At 36.8% G+C, this 19,076-nt stretch overlaps 1 protein-coding gene across 4 annotated transcripts in view; it reads left to right on the top strand.

Annotated features, from left to right (window-relative positions):
• Positions 1 to 19,076, top strand: part of UBE2D1 (ubiquitin conjugating enzyme E2 D1) — a 38,912-nt gene that overhangs the window by 13,916 nt on the left and 5,920 nt on the right. For 2 of the 4 annotated variants that reach the window (XM_040254651.1, XM_040254653.1), the window contains exons 2-5: positions 13,665 to 13,728; positions 13,823 to 13,854; positions 15,933 to 16,010; positions 17,426 to 17,531. In XM_040254651.1, the coding sequence (XP_040110585.1) occupies positions 13,665 to 13,728; positions 13,823 to 13,854; positions 15,933 to 16,010; positions 17,426 to 17,531 (280 nt within the window). Of the gene's footprint in view, positions 1 to 13,664; positions 13,776 to 13,822; positions 13,855 to 15,932; positions 16,011 to 17,425; positions 17,532 to 19,076 lie in introns of all 4 variants that reach the window. The other 2 variants (XM_040254652.1, XM_040254650.1) reach the window with 2 other exon arrangements.

Genomic DNA, 19,076 nt, shown 5'->3' with positions numbered 1-19,076 from the left:
AGGAACAGTATCTTGTAATCTGCTTTTCATTACTGTATCTTGTTTTTTTTTTTTTTTTGGAAATTTAAATACCCTAATTATTATTATTATTATTTTTAATTTGAGTGTCAGATTGGAATAGAAAACTGCTTCATTGACATGGACTATTTTGGGGTGTGCATTCACCACTTTGATATTTATTGCATAGTCTCTGTTTAAATATAACATTAGTTTAAGCTTACTTTGTCTCAAAGAAGACAAAAGTTGAAACTATGTATTTCAGTTTTCAATTTAAAAAGCCACCAGAAAAGAAATTGAAAGATACACAAAATATATGTATACACAATGTGTTAACTATAACGAGTTCTTTTCATATATAGACTTACAGCTGTATATATAGTCTCATTATTTGATGACAATCTTTTACATTATATGATTTCTCTCTGTGTAACTAGCAGTAGAATTCTGGATCATGGTATATTCCTGTGTTCACCTTGAATGGTCACTGTCAGACTTTTTTACTAGCGGCATGTGAGAGCTCCAGTTGCTTCTCATCTTTGCTATCATTTGTACTCTTCTTATAGTTTCACCATCCTTTGAGGTTTATAGTGACGTAGCGTTTTGGTTTTAATTTGCATTTCCTCGATGACAAATGAAGCTGGTGCATGTCGGCCAGTTGGATACTCTCTTTTGTAATGTGCTTATTTGTCTGTCTTTGAAAAATTGATCTGTAGGAATATATATATTTTTTAACATGTTCTAGATTCAAGCCTTTTGTCAGATATATGTATTACAAATATCTTTTATTTCATGGTTTACTTTTTCACACTTTTAATGTGTCTTTTCTCTGAACAGATAGATGTTCTTTATTTTAATCAAGTTCACGTTTTTCTCTTTTTCTCTTATAGCTAATGCTCTGTGTGTCTTATTTAAGAAATCTCTGTCTCCCCCAAGGTCATGAATACATTTTATGTTTTCTTTTTAAAGCACTACTACTTTACCTTCCATATTTAAATCTATGATCTATGTAGAATTGGTTGACTTTTTTTGATAAGTTTGAAGTAGAGGAGATCAAGTTTTGTTTTTTGTTTTTTTTCTCCTACATTTTTTTCCCCCAGTTGACCTGACAGCGCTTATCAAAAAAAAAACTTTTCCCTCCACTAGAATGTCACTGTCTTCACTTTTAATTTTTAAATTCCAAGCTTGCTATTTTCTTTCCATTTTCAGTACATTGTTGAAATTAAAGTAAGTGCTGGTAGTACCACTCAGATGTCAAACACCATCCCTTTTGCTTCTATATCAAAAGTGTTATTTGTTTATTCAAAACAGATCATATCCTAAGTTGGGTTTAAAAGGTATGCTTTCCATTTTTTAAACATGCAGCTTTCTGTAGTGAAGTTTTGTAGAGCCCTGGGGAACACCATTCACACTGAAATATACGTGAATGGTGCCACTTAGAGTTGGTGCGCATGGCCTATGGGACAAAATGCAGCAACCGTGAGTGCTGTGTTTAGTAACTGGCAAATTAAAAAAGAAAAACCATTACCTTTTTCTGTGTGCCAGCAATCCACATTTTTAACAAATGAGCATTATTTGTGGTCAAATATTGTGATGTGCCACAATTTTAAAGAAGTGGAATGAGAAAAGAAAACAAAACTCTGAGGTGATTCGTGTGGCTGTTCAGAATTTCCTAGCTCTTATAACTTTATCTAGAAAGAAGTTTGAGTCAGCCAAGATATTTTATACCAGTTCCTTTCTAGATCACACTTTCTGTCCTAGAAGAAACTTTCCAAGACTCCCTTGAGTGATCTAAACTTTAATTCACACATTGAGGAGGTGACCCTTGAGGGCTGTAGCTACTCTTATATGTATTTTCCTGGAGACATGTAAGGTTCCAGAGGACCTTTTTCATATATCTTTTAAGCTATATCTAATGAAGTTACTTTTCTCCACAAATAACTTCTCCTCAAATTTCATGCCCTGGTTTTAATCATCAGCAAATGTGCCTGACCAGTGACTTGTGAGGATTTTTTTTTTTTTATTAACATCATAATCTTATACCATTAAAAGAAATCTTGAAAACATTGGGAGTGGAGTTGGGACAAGAATGTAAAATCAGAATCATGACCCCTATTAGGAAGGATATGGAAGTGCTTCATTCCTGCTAGGCTTAGTTCAGCTGGTTAAATCAAACTTGGTACAAGTAAGAAAAAAAAAAAAACCTCTGTCGGTGCTACAGAGTGCAGCTCTGTCTGTGGGTATCTCTGCCACCAAGGATCGCTGGTGACTGGTAGACAGCTTAACTTTGAGACTAGGTCAGCTCAGCACAAAACCCTAACTCATCTTGGAAAGGCAGCCCAAAGCTATGTTCGGAAAGTAGGTCAGCAGCATGTTAAATAAATAATAAGGATGGAATATTTAAACTTTTGAGGTCTTCCAAATGAGAAGAACCACAACAAAAAATGTCTTAACAAAAATTTTGTGTGGCTTTAGACACTTTGCTAGAATCTCATACATTCTATAAATTGAAAATAGTTGTCATGGCAGCATATGTTTTTGATACCTTAATGATGAATATTCTTTAGAGATGCACTTCTAGATGTTGTTATATGTTATTTAAAAGGCTGCCCCTGCCTTTTTAAGTGACCTGCACTGTTCTCTAACACCTGTTTTTAAGATTTTTTTTTTTTATTATATGCAATCTACATAAGGGAGTATTGATTCTGGTTCTGTTGTCAAATCTAATTATTTGCATTTTAAAAAAAAAATAGAAATTTGAGAGATCTATGCTCTGCTGATCACACTGTTTCTTCAACTGTATTAACTCAAACAGTATCAAGCACGTTATATGAAAGGCATTGTGCTGCGTATAGTGGAGGAGATCATGAATAAATGCAAAAAAATTCCTAGTTTTAAAATAAGATTCTGGTAGAAGAGAAGAGGGAAGGAGAAAATTAGTATTTCTTGAGGTTCTATTATACATGCTAGGCATTAAGCTACTTCACTTACATGTTTTCATTTAATTCTCAATATGGCAACCCACTCCAGTACTCTTGCCTGGAAAATCCCATGGGCGGAGGAGCCTGGGAGGCTGTAGTCCATGGGTTTGCAAAGAGTCCTTTACTTTCACTTTTCACTTTCATGCATTGGAGAAGGAAATGGCAACCCACTCCAGTGTTCTTGCCTGGAGAATCCCAGGGACGGTGGAGCCTGGTGGGCTGCTATCTATGGAGTCGCAAAGAGTCAGATACTACTGAAGTGACTTAGCAGCAGCAGCAGCGTAGTTCTTCCAGCGATGTCCTCATATGAGGCCTTTGAGCAAGGGGTTAAGGGAGTTGCCCAAGGTCACATAGCTAGTAAGGGTCAGTAGTAAGGCCAGATCTGACTCCAAACCTCTTGTTTTTAAAGTGCCCATTGAGAAGACAGCACTGTTACTGTTAAGAAGAAGGGGTCAAATTTGGGCATAGGGAGATAGACGGAAGGTTGTTTTAGAAGAGGGAAAATTTTGAAGGCCAGAAAACTTAGCCATGTTCAGCAAACATCCAGGTACTCAGGCCAGACCTGACTACATGATTCTCAAATTTTTGGTCTCAGGACCCCCTTATATTAAAAGCATTGAGTGCATCAATGAGCTTTTTTTGTATAGGCTGTATCAATTACTATTTACCATGTGAGAAATTAAAACAGAAATATAAAAATATTTAGCAATTTTAAAATAACAATAAAGTCATCCAGTTAGAACTGGACATGGAACAACAGACTGGTTCCAAATAGGAACAGGAGTATGCCAAGGCTGTATATTGTCACCCTGCTTATTTAACTTCTATGCAGAGTACATCATGAGAAACGCTGGGCTGGAGGAAGCACAAGCTGGAAGCAAGATTGCCGGGAGAAATATCAATAACCTCAGATATGCAGATGATACCACCCTTATGGCAGAAAGTGAAGAAGAACTAAAGAGCCTCTTGAGGAAAGTGAAAGAGGAGAGTGAAAAAGTTGGCTTAAAGCTCAACATTCAGAAAACGAAGATCATGGCATCTGATCCCATCACTTCATGGCAAATAGATGGGGAAACAGCAGCTGACTTTATTTTTGGGGGCTCAAAAATCACTGCAGATGGTGATTGCAGCCATGAAATTAAAAGATGCTTACTCCTTGGAAAGAAAAGTTCTGACCAACCTAGACAGCATATTAAAAAGCAGAGACATTACTTTGCCAACAAAGGTCTGTCTAGTCAAGGCTATGGTTTTTCCAGTGGTCATGTATGGATGTGAGAGTTAGACCATAAAGAAAGCTTAGTGCCGAAGAATTGATGCTTTTGAACTGTGGTGTTGGAGGACTCTTGAGAGTCCCTTGGACGGTAAGGAGATCCAGCCAGTCCATCCTAAGGAAATCAGTCCTGAGTGTTCACTGGAAGGACTGATGTTAAAGCTGAAACTCCAGTACTTTGGCCACCTGATGCGAAGAGCTGACTCATTTGAAAAGACTCTGATGCTGGGAAAGGTTGAGGGCAGGAGGAGAAGGCGACGACAGAAGATGAGATGGTTGGATGGCATCCCCGACTCAATGAACATGAGTTTGGGTAAACTTCGGGAGTTGGTGATGGACAGGGAGGCCTGGCGTGCTGCCGTTCATGGGGTCACGAAGAGTCGGACATGACTGAGCGACTGAACTGAACTGAGGATTATGTATTAACATAAATAACATTTTTATTAAAACAACTATATATTCCAAAACAGCAACAACAAAAATAAAGTGCTACTGTTTTATACATTTTCAGATCTCATTATAGTCAGGCTTATAAATGATAGTTGAATTCTCACATCTCATGCATTCAGTCTGTCACAGTATTACTTATCTTTAACCTGGAAAATTCTACTCTATACCCATGAGATAATTGAGAGTGAAAAATACAAATATTTTAGTCTTATTATGAAATTACTTTTGACTTCACAGATCTCCCGAATGTGTTTTAGAAAACCCAAGGGCATTCTTTGGAGAATTATTGGACATGTTTGTGAATGGGAGTCCTATTGAAAGAGTAGGGTTAGGACTAGAAAATTAAAAGACCTTCATTGGTTGAATTTGGTCTTTAATAAGTAATAAGGAACCACTGACATTTTCTAAACAGAAAAATGAAATAAATCAAACTGTGCTTTTAGAAGACTGTTATGCAAGTAATTCATAGAGTATTAGGAAGCAATTATAGTTGAACTGTAATAGGCTTTGGAGGTAATAGTTACTGGGGGCTTCCTAGGTGACTCAGTGGTAAAGAATCTGTCTGCCAAGCAGGGTTCAATCCTTGGGTCAGAAAGATCCCCTGGAGAAGGAAATGGCAACCTACTTCAGAATTCTTGCCTGGGAAATCCCACGGACAGACAAGGCTTGCAGGCTATAGTCCATGGGGTCACAAAATAGTCAGCCACAACTTAGTGACAACACAACAACAACAAATAGGTATTGGGGTAGAATATATTATTTTGTTTGTCTGACGAGGTGAACAAGAAAAAGGGGAGTCAAAATGAGCCTGGTGACTAGGAGACTAATAATTCCATTAATAAATAAAGGGGACACAAAATAAGGAAGCTTGGGAAGGAAAATTGTGAAATAAGTTTCAGAATATGTAAAAAATATTTTTCATTATTTTTAAATTTTTTATTCTGAAATAATTTAGTCTTATAGAAAATTTGCCAAATTAGTACAGAAAGTTCTCATAAATCCTTCACTTAATTTCCCCTGTTATTTACAATTTACATAATCATAGTTATAGCTCATTTGGTAAAGAATCTGCTTGCAATGCAGGAGGCCCCAGTTTGATCCCTGGGTTGGGAAGATCCCCTGGAGAAGGGAAAGGCTACCTACTCCAGTATTCTGGCCTGGAGAATTCCATGGACTGTATAGTCCATGGGGTCGCAAAGGGTTGGACACGACTAAGCAACTTTCACTTTAATCATAGTACAGTTCAGTTCAGTTCAGTCGCTCAGTCGTGTCCGACTCTTTACAGTTATCAAAATAAGGAAAGGAACATTGATACAATATTGTAAACTAAGCTACTGACCTAATTTAGATTTTACCATTCAGTTTTTCACTGTTGTTTTCCTGCCCAAGGATCCAGTCTGGGATCCTTTCCTGTCTAAGGATCCAATGTGGGATCCCAGATTTAGTTATTGTACCCCCTTTGTGTGTGTGTGTGTGTACGTCAATCTGTGACAGTTCCTCAGCCTTTCCTTGTCTTGTAAAATTTTTTTAATTAAAAATAACAGAAGAACTTCCCTTGTGGTGCAGTGAATAAGAATCTGCCTGACAATGCAGGGGACACAGGTTTGGTCCCTGATCCAGGAAGAGGACATCTAAACCCACGCAGCACGACTACTGAGCCCACATGTTGCGACTACTGAGCCCTGTGTGCCTAGCGCCTGTGCTCCATGACAAGAAAAACCAGGGCAATGAGAAACCCACACATCTCAACAAAGAGTAGCCCTGCCTCACCGCAATTAGAGAGAGCTGGTGCACAGCACTGAAGACCCAGGGCAACCCAAAATAAATAGGTTAAAGTGACTTAAAAAAAAAGAAGATGCTTATATGTAGTGGAGGAGAAAAGTGTCATTTAATCGCTCTTAAAATGCATAAGAAGCTGAGTAAAACAGCATTTTTTTTCCTCTAAAAAGTTGAAAAATTAGGGAGAGTGGGAGGGGAGGCTCAAGAGGGAGGGGATATATATGTAAATTTATATATATATATATATATATAATTATGACTGATTCATGTTGTGTGGCAGAAACCAACACATTGTAAAGCAGTTATCTTTAAAATTAAAAAAAGTTGAAAAATTATTGTAAAAATTTAGAACAATGTAAAAAAAAAAAAAAAGGTGACAACACACCCCTAGAGATAACTACTATTAAGAGCTTGGTGTGTATTCTTTTAGTTTATTTTCTATGCATATATAGTATTATGGGATCTCTTGGGCATACTTCTACCACATATATTTTTCACTCAAAAACTGTATTATTTTCACACAACATTGTTTGATGTCAGCATACATCATACATATGTCATTCTTTTTTTTTCTTTTTTTTTAGCCTTATATTATGTGGGATCTTAGCTCCCTGGCCAGGATTTGAACCTATACCCTTTGCAGTGAAAGCACAGAGCCTTAACCACTGGACGACCAGGGAAGTCCTCTCATTCTTTTTTTTTAAAAAAAACATTTATTTGTTTGGGTGCATCAGGTCCTAGTTGTGACACTCAAGTCATTTGAGATCTTTCCTTGAGGCACGTGGGCTTAGTTGCTCCACACGTGGGATCTTAGTTCTCCAACCAGGTATTAAACTCATGTTCCCTGCATGGCAAGGCATATTCTTCACCGCTGGACCACCAGGGAAATCCCTCTCTCATTCTTTTTAACAGCTGTAGTATCTGATAACATGGCTGTATCATTCCAAGGAACCATTCCTTTTGTGATGGGCCTTTAGGTTATCTCTGTTTTTCATAATTATGCAAAATGCCTGACTAAACATCTTTATATGTGTATCTTTGTCTGTTTGGATGATTATTACTATGAGGTGAAGCTCCTGGATCAGAGACTATGCATTTTGCACTTTGATAATTATTGTTAAATTTCCCTCCAGAAAGTACTGTCTCAACTTATACTCCCTCCAACAGCAAGTAACATGCTTTCCTGCCAAAGTCATAATGGAGGTATTCTAACAAGGTGATGGTGGTTTGATTTGGGTATCTTACAGTTTATACATTGCTTTATCTTATTTTTGCCTACAAAGCACTATTTTGCTTTGTTTTGCTTTTGTATACACACACACAATAATTAAAATGAATGATTCTAAATGGTTTGTCTTTGAGATCTTTCGCTTTTGATCAGCACGGAGTACATTGGATCTTATGAGGATCTTATGGACTTGAGCAACTTGTATAATTCACAAGACAGTAGTTCAGTATTAATTCTTAAAGAGTGGAGAGAAGAGCAAAGAAAGAGATTACTGACCCTGGCATGTCTTTTTAAAATAAGAGTCATTAAATTATTTTTAATACTCCATATGTGGCTGTGATGCTTGAAGTAGATACATAAGAATTCCAGTTATGGTAGAGAAAGCATAAATCAGGTAACAGGGCAGTTTCTGGAAAACTTTGAGTAAATTAAATCAAAAGGGAGAAGTATAAGTAGTCTTTGATTTTTTTGTGTTTAAAAGTACACTGGCCTCTGAATAGACTTAGAGCAAAAAGGTACAGTTTTGATATGTCTGGTTATAGTATTTTGTTTTATATTTTCGCCTCCTTAGGGTATCTCAGAATTTTTCCTTTTTCAAATTTGAGGTCTGTGTTTTTCCAGGAAGGGGAGGGTATATATTGTGTTTTTTGTTGGTCACTCTGTCTGTGCGTATATACCATAGTTTCAGTCACATATTTCCAAACAGTGTAATAAGGCATATTTTCAGATACATATTTTTTTAAATATAAATTTATTTTAATTGGAGGTTAGTTACTTTACAATATTGTATCGGTTTTGCCATACATCAACATGAATCTGCCACAGGTGTACATGTTTTCCCCATGCTGAACCCCACTCCCACCTCCCTGCCTGTACCATCCCTCTGGGTCATCCCAGTGCAACAGCCCCAAGCATCCTGTATCCTGCATTGAACCTGGACTGGCGATTCATTTCATATATGATATTATACATGTTTCAGTGCATTCTCCCAAATTATCCCACCCTCTCCCTCTCCCACAGAGTCCAAAAGACTGTTCGATGCATCTGTGTCTTTTTTGCTGTCTTGCATACAGGGTTATCATTACCATATCATTACCATCTTTTTAAATTCCATATATGCGTTAGTATACTGTATTGGTGTTTTTCTTTCTGGCTTACTTCACTCTGTATAATAGGCTCCAGTTTCATCCACCTCATTAGAACTGATTCAAATGTATTCTTTTTAATGGCTGAGTAATACTCCATTGTGTATATGTACCACAGCTTTCTTATCCATTCATCTGCTGATGGACATCTAGGTTGCTTCCATGTCCTGGCTATTATAAACAGTGCTGTGGTGAACACTGGGTACACGTGTCTCTTTCAATTTTGGTTTCCTCTGTGTGTATGCCCAGTAGTGGGATTGCTGCGTCATAAGGCAGTTCTATTTCCAGTTTTTTAAGGAATCTCCATCTGTACTAGTTTGCATTCCCACCAGCAGTGTAAGAGGGTTCCCTTTTCTCCACACCCTCTCCAGCATTTATTGCTTGTACCTATAGTCAGAATGGCTATAGATAGCAGCCATTCTGACTGGCATGAAGTGGTACCTCATTGTGGTTTTGATTTGCATTTCTCTGATAATGAGTGATGTTGAGCATCTTTTCATGTGTTTGTTAGCCACCAGATATATATTTTGATAAAGGGATAGAACATTAGAAATTTCAGTTCAGTTCAGTCGCTCAGTCGTGTCGGACTCTTTGCAACCCCATGAACTGCAGCACGCCAGACCTCCCTGTCCATCAACAACTCCTGGAGCCTACCCAGACTTATGTCCATTGAGTCAGTGATGCCATCCAACCATCTCATACTCTGTCATCCCCTTCTCCTCCTCCCCTCAATCTTTCCCAGCATCAGGGTCTTTTCAGATGAGTCAGCTCTTCACATCAGGTGGCTAAAGTATTGGAGTTTCAGCTTCAATATCAGTCCTTCCAGTGAACACCCAGGACTGATCTCCTTTAGGATGGACTGGTTGGATCTCCTTGCAGTCTAAGGGACTCTCAAGACCCTCCTAAAAATTTTAGGATGTGTAAGTCTTCTCACCAAAGCACTTGTGTCGTTTTTAGTAGTAACTAATGATTGATGTGAAAGTAGAGAGCGAAAAAGTTGGCTTAAAGTTCAACATTCAGAAAACGAAGATCATGGCATCTGGTCCCATCACTTCATGGGAAATAGATGGGGAAACAGTGAAAACAGTGTCAGACTTTATTTTTTTGGGCTCCAAAATCACTGCAGATGGTTACTTCAGCCATGAAATTAAAAGATGCTTGCTCCTTGGAAGGAAAGTTATGACTAACCTAGATAGCATGTTGAAAAGCAGAGACATTAGTTTGCCAAAAAAGGTTCATCTAGTCAAGGCTATGGTTTTTCCAGTGGTCATGTATGGATGTGAGAGTTGGACTGTGAAGAAAGCTGAGCACCGAAGAATTGATGCTTTTGAACTGTTGTGTTGGAGAAGGCTCTTGAGAATCCCTTGGACTGCAAGGAGATCCAACCAGTCCATTCTGAAGGAGATCAGCCCTGGGATTTATTTTGAAGTAATGATGCTAAAGCTGAAACTCCAGTACTTTGGCCACCTCATGTGAAGAGTTGACTCATTGGAAAAGACTCTGATGCTGGGAGGGATTGGGGACAGGAGGAGAAGGGGACAACAGAGGATGAGATGGCTGGATGGCATCAATGACTCGATGGACGTGAGTCTGAGTGAAGTCCGGGAGGTGGTGATGGACAGGGAGGCCTGGCGTGCTGTGATTCATGGGGTTGCAAAGAGTCGGACACGACTGAGCAACTGAACTGAACTGAACGATTGATGTGACTGTTAAGAATGTTTGATGTACCATCAGCTGCCTCTTTTCTATAATAAGTGAGCTTTCCTAAAATGTCAGCTTTAAATAGACAACTTAAGAACCTGGCCTATGCAGGAGTTCTCTTGTTAGATTTTTTCTTTCTCATCCTTAGCTCTAACTTCCAACAGGAGGTAGAATCAGGGCACAAAAATTTAAGAACATGATAATGAGTATTTTTCTATACTATTTTGAAGGGATTTGAAAGAACAGTCTGACATTTGAAATTTGAATGCTCTTCAAGGCTATTCCAAGTAAAATATGGTTTGGGATTTTTTTGTTAGTAAAATTAATTTTGTATGTATTTATGTATGATTTACTCACATACTCATCACTCTGTAAAATATATACATGCAAATCATTAACAGTTTTTTAAATCTCAGTTAGAGACTTTTTTTTCTTTTTAAAATTATTTCTAAATTAAAGTTTGGTTGATTTACAGTGTTGTTAATTACTGCTATATAGCAAAGTGATTCAGTTATACATGTATATATACATATACACTCACACACATTCTTATGTATATTTTCTTTTCCATTATGGTTTATCATAGGAATATTGAATATAGTTCTCTATGGTATACAGTAGGGCCTTGTTGTTTATCCATTCTATATTTAAAAGCTTACATCTGCTAACCCCAACCTCCCATTCCACCCCTCCTCCAGCTATGTGTGTGATTCTGTTTCAGTTTCATAAGACATTGTCATTTTTTAACTAGTTTTCTAGTTAAAATAAGGGCCAAGAAGTTCCATTTATTCATTTACACTAATGTTTAGAAAACTTAACGTGATGAATCTTTTTAAAAGCAATTTCCTAAAAGCCCAAATTAGAAAATGGTTAAATAAAACAGTCATTCTAAAATGAGGCTATGGGGAATTCCCTGGCGGTTCAGTGGTAAGGACTCTGTGCTTCCACTTTTGGGGCCCCAAGTTTGATCCCTGGTTGGGGAACTGATTCCTCAAGCCACTTGTAGAGGGAAAAAGAGATTTTGCCCAAGATCATGTGGCAAATAAGTGATGGTACTTGGACTTAAACTTCAAAGCCTTGCTTTTTTAACACTATCACTGAAATCTTTCACTTTATCGTTGAACTATACTGGGACCAAAGAAGCTGCTAACTCTGTTAGTTAATTCTTGTTAGGAAGAGAAGCACAGCACAAACTGTGGGGAAGAAACAACGAAAACAAAAAGGAAAGTACCGAGTTACTCTGGAAGGGACTAGAAAACTTGGAAGGAGACCTCAGTTTGCACTTAGCTTGGTTACTTAGCTCATGTATCAGATTCTTAGGAAAGCTTTTCCCTACCACATCCTCTTTCTTGTTTGTCTCTGTTAAAGCACTAAACTCATTGCAATGATGCTAAGATGCCCATCTTTTTCATTTTAATATTTCTAAAATCTGGATGTGCCTTGTAATTGATGGTGTCTTAAAATTAATCAGCAATATTTGTGCTTAATTATTGACACATAAGGATGTGATTTGCCATTGACAGCATCTTAGGTTTGATGAAAGCAATATTTGTTTCCATGCCTTCCCATGAAACTGTTCATATCATCCCCACAGTTTTCAAATACAGAGTATACACAATGATTTTCTAATTTATAGTATCATTCTCTTTTAAGGTCTAGCCTTGTATGTTGAATACATTTTTCTTTGATATCACAGGGATCGCAGATTTGGTGTATCTACTTTCCAGGTCAACATCATCTAGTATATTCCCACTTCTCAGTAAATGGTATCTACACCTGTAGAAGGCCTACTGCCAGGGTCTGAATCCCAATTCTACACTATACTAGTTCTATGAGCACAAAATGAACCATGTCACTTTTATTCTTTGTTTATAAAATGGGAAGCATAATAACACCTACCTGACAGGATTATTAAGATGATAAAACATTGAGTAAATATTAGCTGCTGCTTGTTTTTATCATGTATATTTGTGACTTTTCTCCTTCCTCTATACGCGTAATTCATCATCAGTCCTGTCATAAGCAGTCTTTTCACAATATCCCAAATCCATCCTCTTTTATCTCCCTCTTCTCTAGTCCAAGCCTCTATTATTGCCTGTAGCAATTAATTTTGTAGCTTCCCTTTTTTCCCATCTCTGATCCATTCAGTACATATTCAGAGCCATCTTTTAAATCAGATTATGCTACTTCTTAAAACCCCTCCCAATGTACTTGGTATAAAGCCCCAAATCCTTAATATGGTGTATATTGTTCTCAGTTTTCTGCCTGGCCTCTGCCTGTTCTTTCAACCTCATCTTATGCTGGCATACCTGACAGTATCAGTTCTCCCAAAACTAACTTGTACTCATCCTTTTAGATTTAAGCTGAAATGTCACTTCCTCAAAGACATTCCCTAACTGATTGCCTAACTAAATTAGGTTCTTCAGTCCTAATTTACAGTCGTTTTTATTGAAATTATGCCTTTCATAGTTGGTGGTGGTCATTTCCTTCCCAACTGAAGGTAAATTACTTCTCCACAGTGAAAGCGTTAGTTATGGTAGGACTGGAATGCCAAGCTAGGACTGACCAACTACAACTGTGCCATTTCCATGATCTTTTGCTTCCTTGAAAGCAGAAAAGAGCATATGAATCAATGTGCTAGGCTTTAAGATATGGCCCAGCTGCTCTCCTTTCTTTCCATTTAACCTTTATGTTGTTCGTTAAACATCCATCTGTCCGTGAGCCTTCACTCTCCCAAATTAGATTATAAACTGGTTGAAGTAGGATCTGTGTTTTTTTTTTTTTTTTTAATCTATAAGGAATCTATGAGGGGGAAAAAAAAATCCTCAGTTACCCTGCATACAAAAGATACTCAAAAATATTTTGTATTAGGGATCTTAAACAAAAACAGTATTTTAATTCATTTAATTTTTTAAAATTTGGAGCTGTCTCATGAAGGAATTTAATATCTTATTCCATATTCTATCCATCAATGACATAGTACATTTTATGTGTCCATATTTTGAATAGAACTGCCTAAAATGATATTTAAATGAATTGTTTGTGTCTTCATGGATTATTGTACTTATTTCACTGGAAAAGAATTAATCTGAAGTATTTTTGCTTTGCTTCAGGAGTTAAGTGATCTACAGCGTGACCCACCTGCCCACTGTTCGGCTGGACCTGTGGGAGATGACTGTAAGCTTTACTCTCTTGCTAGGATTTTGCTACCATTAATAGTACAGGTTTGAACTCTTATTAATGACTCCAAAACTCCCTTTGTTTGTTTCAGTGTTCCACTGGCAAGCAACTATTATGGGGCCTGTAAGTATGATTCATATATTTGAAATTAATCCCTTCAGCCATCCTTCATTCTTACCATTTCATCTTTGATCAGATGTTTGTGGCTAGGGTTGAATTTTCTTGTACTCTGACTCACTCAGGAAGCAAAATATGAGTAAAGGATTTATGATGATTTTTTAGAGCCCTGGTGGCAAATACTTGCTCGGAACACATTTACAGTGCTTTGCCAAATCCCTGATCATTATGCGTAGTAATGGAACACACACAATTTGCAACCAGGCTTCGTGTTTGCTTTATCTTTCTTTAAATACAGAAAGTTGTTTGGAACTAAGCATAGTTATTCTCAACATTTTAGTAGGTTAGATATAAGTCTAATTAACCCAATAATGGAATTCCTACAAGTAACGAGCAGTAAGTTTCACTGCAGCGTTTCATCCCTATGTGAGAGATCAGATACAATTTTGCAGTGGCTCTGTTGCCATCTCATGAGCTTGCCTCTTTTGTTGCATTGTCCTGAATTCAAAATCACCTGCTCTTCTGTAACTGGCTTCTTATTATACTTATTTCCTTTGTTAAGATTATTTCTTTCTACACCTGAGAAGCAATTGTGACTTTTCTTTTTGTGGGCAAAAATCTGATTGCGTGAGAATGGGCACTGACACCTCAGGTCTGCTTCTGGATAAGAGTGTGTTAGTCACATGTGTGGCCTTGAGAATCCCAGGGACGGGGGAGCCTGGTGGGCTGCCGTCCATGGGGTCGCACAGAGTCGGACATGACTGAAGCGACTTAGCAGCAGCAGCAGTAACATGTTTCCATGAGCATCATTCTGTCCTCCCTCCTTTGAAAGAGCTTTATCCAGGAAGCCATAGAGTTTTTAATCATAATTGCCTCATGCTTAACTTTTAAAAGATACACCAGTTACTGAATTTTCAGAGCAGGAGTCCTGGGAAAATGTTTTAAATCACTAAATTGTTACATTAAGTTCATTTTTTAAAGGGTGAAGTGCACCATATTTATTTAACTACTTTGATAGGAATCTTTTTTCATTGCTTACCAAGAACTTTCAAAATATCACCTCTCACCCTTATGAATTATAGCCCTCCACAAATATTTCTCAGCTGAATCACATGCAGCAATTTATGTTACTCTTACCCCCATTTATTTTAGTAATGTAAATATGCCACTGTATAGTTTAATTGAGTATCTAAGAAGATCATATCTGTTGATTGTAATAACTTATATTTTCTACATTCCTTATAATTTTTGCTAAACTAGAATTAAACAATGTATATAGTAAGAATAATTATTCGATATGGTCCTCTAATATCTATGTAGAAACTTAAGTAGGAAGTAATGATAGCCTTCTGTTCTTCCCAACATGTTGACAGAGTATAACATTATACATTTAATTAAGATAAAAAAATTAAAATAAAATTTAAAAGTATTTTTGCTACTTTTTTTCCCTTTCCCCCTTTTTAAAATCATCCTTTTTTTTTTTTCTTGCTTGTAACAAGTATTTCCTAATTACTATAAAGGCATATGGCCAAACTTAAATTCCTCTTATAAAGTTGATTCCTAATTTGATAATTTTATAAAACTGAAATTCTCTAGTTTCATTTGTGGCTTTTTCCCATTTTCCACATTATTTTGTAAGCTGTTGCTAAGTGAAGATTTGATTCTTGGCCCTTTAAGGGAAGGAGCACGGAAACTTAGGTTTTATAATTAAGAAGAAATATACTAGCCTCAGCCCTTTTCTTTGATACTGATTACTGTTGCGAATCATCATTCTTTTCTCACAGAGTCTTGTGTGTATGCTTATCTTTAACAACCTGTACTCACAAACAGGTTTATTTGGGCAAGTCACACCACTCTACTGTGTGTGTCCTATTTTTGTTTTGTTTTAAACTATGATTTTGGCATGATTGCTGGAAAATCCTCCTTCATGCCTACAAAGAGAAACCTATTTTCAAGGTAAATGATTTGAACTTAAGACAAAAGGATGGCATTTTCTTTTCAATCCATTATATTTGGAGGGAATCATCTTGGATTACAAATGAATACAGCAGTCAGACACTGATGTAATTATTTTGTAATTTCAGCCTGATAGCGCATATCAAGGTGGAGTCTTCTTTCTCACTGTACATTTTCCGACAGACTATCCTTTTAAACCACCAAAGGTATTTTTATTTTTATCATTGATGTCACCCCTATGTCAGGGAATTTACTCTCTATCCAGAGATATTTTCATGATGTCAAAAGACTGTGGGTGGGTTGGTGTGTCCAAACTTTTATATAAAGCCACAGAATTTAAAATATGTTTCCTCATCAAATATTTTACTATGTCTGTTAACAAAAAGCAGTATCTGTTAGGTTAGAAATTAGCTTCCCTAACCTGTCTTACCTTCCTTGTTACATATGTGTAGTTTGGAAGTTTTTATGGTCAAGAATTAGACTTTTCCATTCAGGGGATTTTCTTTCCAAGGCTGGTCCTTCTTTCTCAATTTTAAAGTATTCAACCAATATTTATTGAGCACCTACCATATTCTGTTGCACTGGGGAATACAAAATATAATAAATAAGATACAGTCCTTTTATTATATTTAGTATAGGAAAGATTAAGGGCTTTCCTGGTAGCTAGCTAAGCTAGTAAAGAATCTGCCTGCAATACAAGAGACCGCAGTTTGATTCCTGGGCTGGGAAGTTCCCCTGGAAAAGGGATAGACTACCCGCTCCAGTATTCTTGGGCTTTCCTGGTGGCTCTGTGGTAAAGAATCCACCTGCAATGTAGGAGACCTGGGTTTGATCTCTAGGTTGGGAAGATCCCCTAGAGGAGGGCATGGCAACCCACTCAAGCATTTTTGCCTAGAGAATCCCCAGCGATAGAGGAGCCTGGAGAGCTGCAGTTCATAGGGTCACAAAGAGTTGGACACAACTGAGCAACTAAGCACGAAAATAGGAAAGATTAAAACACATTCTTATTAAATTTAGCTTAGCTCTAAAGAGGAAACCAACAAATGATGGAGTGTCAGGGAGTGAATCATTAACAAATTCTGTCACTCACGAGATAATTACTTTAGATTTTTAAAAACATCTGATTAACTTTATATATGAAATGATATAACAATTTTTGTGAAAGATTAGAATTCTTGGTAGATTTCTTAGGATAGGTAATAAGCTGGGGCCCCTTAACTTTCCTCCAGAATAGGGTCAGCATTCTGTTTCTAGACCCAGGTGTCAATTGATCATTAAATTAAGGGAAGGATCGGTTTGAGGGGTAATGAAAGCTATGGTTAATTATCTCAGGTACTACTCAACTAGTCATACCAGCTATTACAGACTTATTTATTACAATTTCTAAAATACTTCTCAATTGCTTGGCATTAGGAAGAGCAGGAAACTGAATTTATTTGCTTTCATATTATCAGTAGCTAAAGCTACATTCGGATAAAGTACATGCTCATCCAGTTTGTGTTGAATACATTTCTTCTCTAAGGTCATATGAAATTGAGGACATTTTACCCTAGAGCAAATTGGTTCTGTTTGCTTTCATAGTTCATGGATTATCAACAATTTTGTTTTGTTTTATGTTTAGATTGCTTTCACAACAAAAATTTACCATCCAAACATAAACAGTAATGGAAGTATTTGTCTTGATATCCTGAGGTCACAGTGGTCACCAGCTCTGACTGTGTCAAAAGGTAATTTCATTTATCAGATTTAAAACAGTTAATAACAGTGAGACATAAAAAATACAGTGAAAAGGTCTTAGAGACTAAAGTTTGAAACAAAACACCAATCAGTTGTGTTTTCTTCTGCTTTGCTTTTGTTTTCCTTTCATAGCTTTTATATTACTCATGCTTGGGGGGTTGATGGGCTGATCTAAATGATGAAATGAGAGAAATTTAAAATGGTAGAACTAGAAATTTGGGGATAAACTTGTTGACATTTCATTCCTTTAGTTTGGGCTTTATCTTTAAAAACAGACAGGGACACAGAAAGAGATACACACATAGAAGTGAAAATAAGATTTTAGGACCTGTTCATTAAATGGAATTATTTATTGACATAATAAAGCTTTACCTCTCTTTTACTTCATCTAAGAAGTAATGGCAAACTAGGCAGATAAAGTAAATGATTTAAAAAGACAGGAATTCGCTTGCAGTCCAATGGGTAGGACTCTAGACTTTCACTGCCAAGGGCCCCAGGTTCAATCTCTGATCTGGGAACAAGCTTCATGGTATGGCCAAAAAAAAAAAAAAGAAAGACATATTTACACTTTAGAATAATGCAATACATATAGCATGTTAGTCAGTCTAAACTTCAGGCAATTAATAGCATCATTGTAAGGACTGATATATACTCCATGCAGATTCTCAACTTTCACAGTTATATAGCATTATTCTTTCCTAAATTATGAGATGTGTATATAGGGCATCTGAAGCTGTTTGTTTAATTCACTAATGCTGTTTGCTTTGCCACTCTCTTAATTTTGTCTTGTTTCTAACAGAAGAGAGCCTGAGTTACTATTTTGATATAGAAACATCTGCCCCTCAGAGTAACTTGGTAGTTTTCCCTTTTTATAAAATTTAAGGATACTATTTCTCTTGAAGAATTTAGAGGAAGAATTGACGATCATTAACATTTTTTTAAAAATAAATGCTACCTGATTATATAACTTGTGTAAAAATTGATAAGCTTTATAGGAAGCAGTATCCACAGCCATGATTATTTCAAGGATTAGATAAGTAACAGTGCTTCAGATCAGTTAGTTGTTTATGAATAGCAATTTTTCTGACCTAAAATGTCCCTATAAAATGTTTGTGTAGATGCTAGTGTTTTTAAAAAAATCTTTCACATAACTGTTACATACTAGATATAGGAAAGATAACTGTCATAATGTTATTCAAATTAATAAACTTTACTGCAATAGTATCACAAAATGAAATTCAGTTAGCTTATGCAGGAGGAGAAGGGGACCACAGAGGATGAGATGGTTGGATGGCATCACCAACTCAATGGACGTGAGTTTGAGCAAGCTCCAGCAGTTGGTAAAGGACAGGGAAGCCTAGTATGCTACAGTCCATGGAGTGGCAAAGGGTTGGACACAACTGAATGACTGAACTGACTGAATTATGCAGCTAGATAATTACAAGAGAAAGTGCAGACTGCCAGGTGTTAAATACTTCTGATATTGGTAGCTTTTTATAAAAAACAATTCATTTTGTCGACTTGTAGAAACTTAA

Source organism: Oryx dammah, unplaced genomic scaffold, assembly GCF_014754425.2.
Source record: "Oryx dammah isolate SB20612 unplaced genomic scaffold, SCBI_Odam_1.1 HiC_scaffold_14, whole genome shotgun sequence".
Lineage (NCBI taxonomy): Eukaryota > Metazoa > Chordata > Mammalia > Artiodactyla > Bovidae > Oryx > Oryx dammah.
The sequence above is the reverse complement of the archived record's forward strand: the minus strand, read 5'-3'. Positions and strand labels throughout refer to the sequence as shown.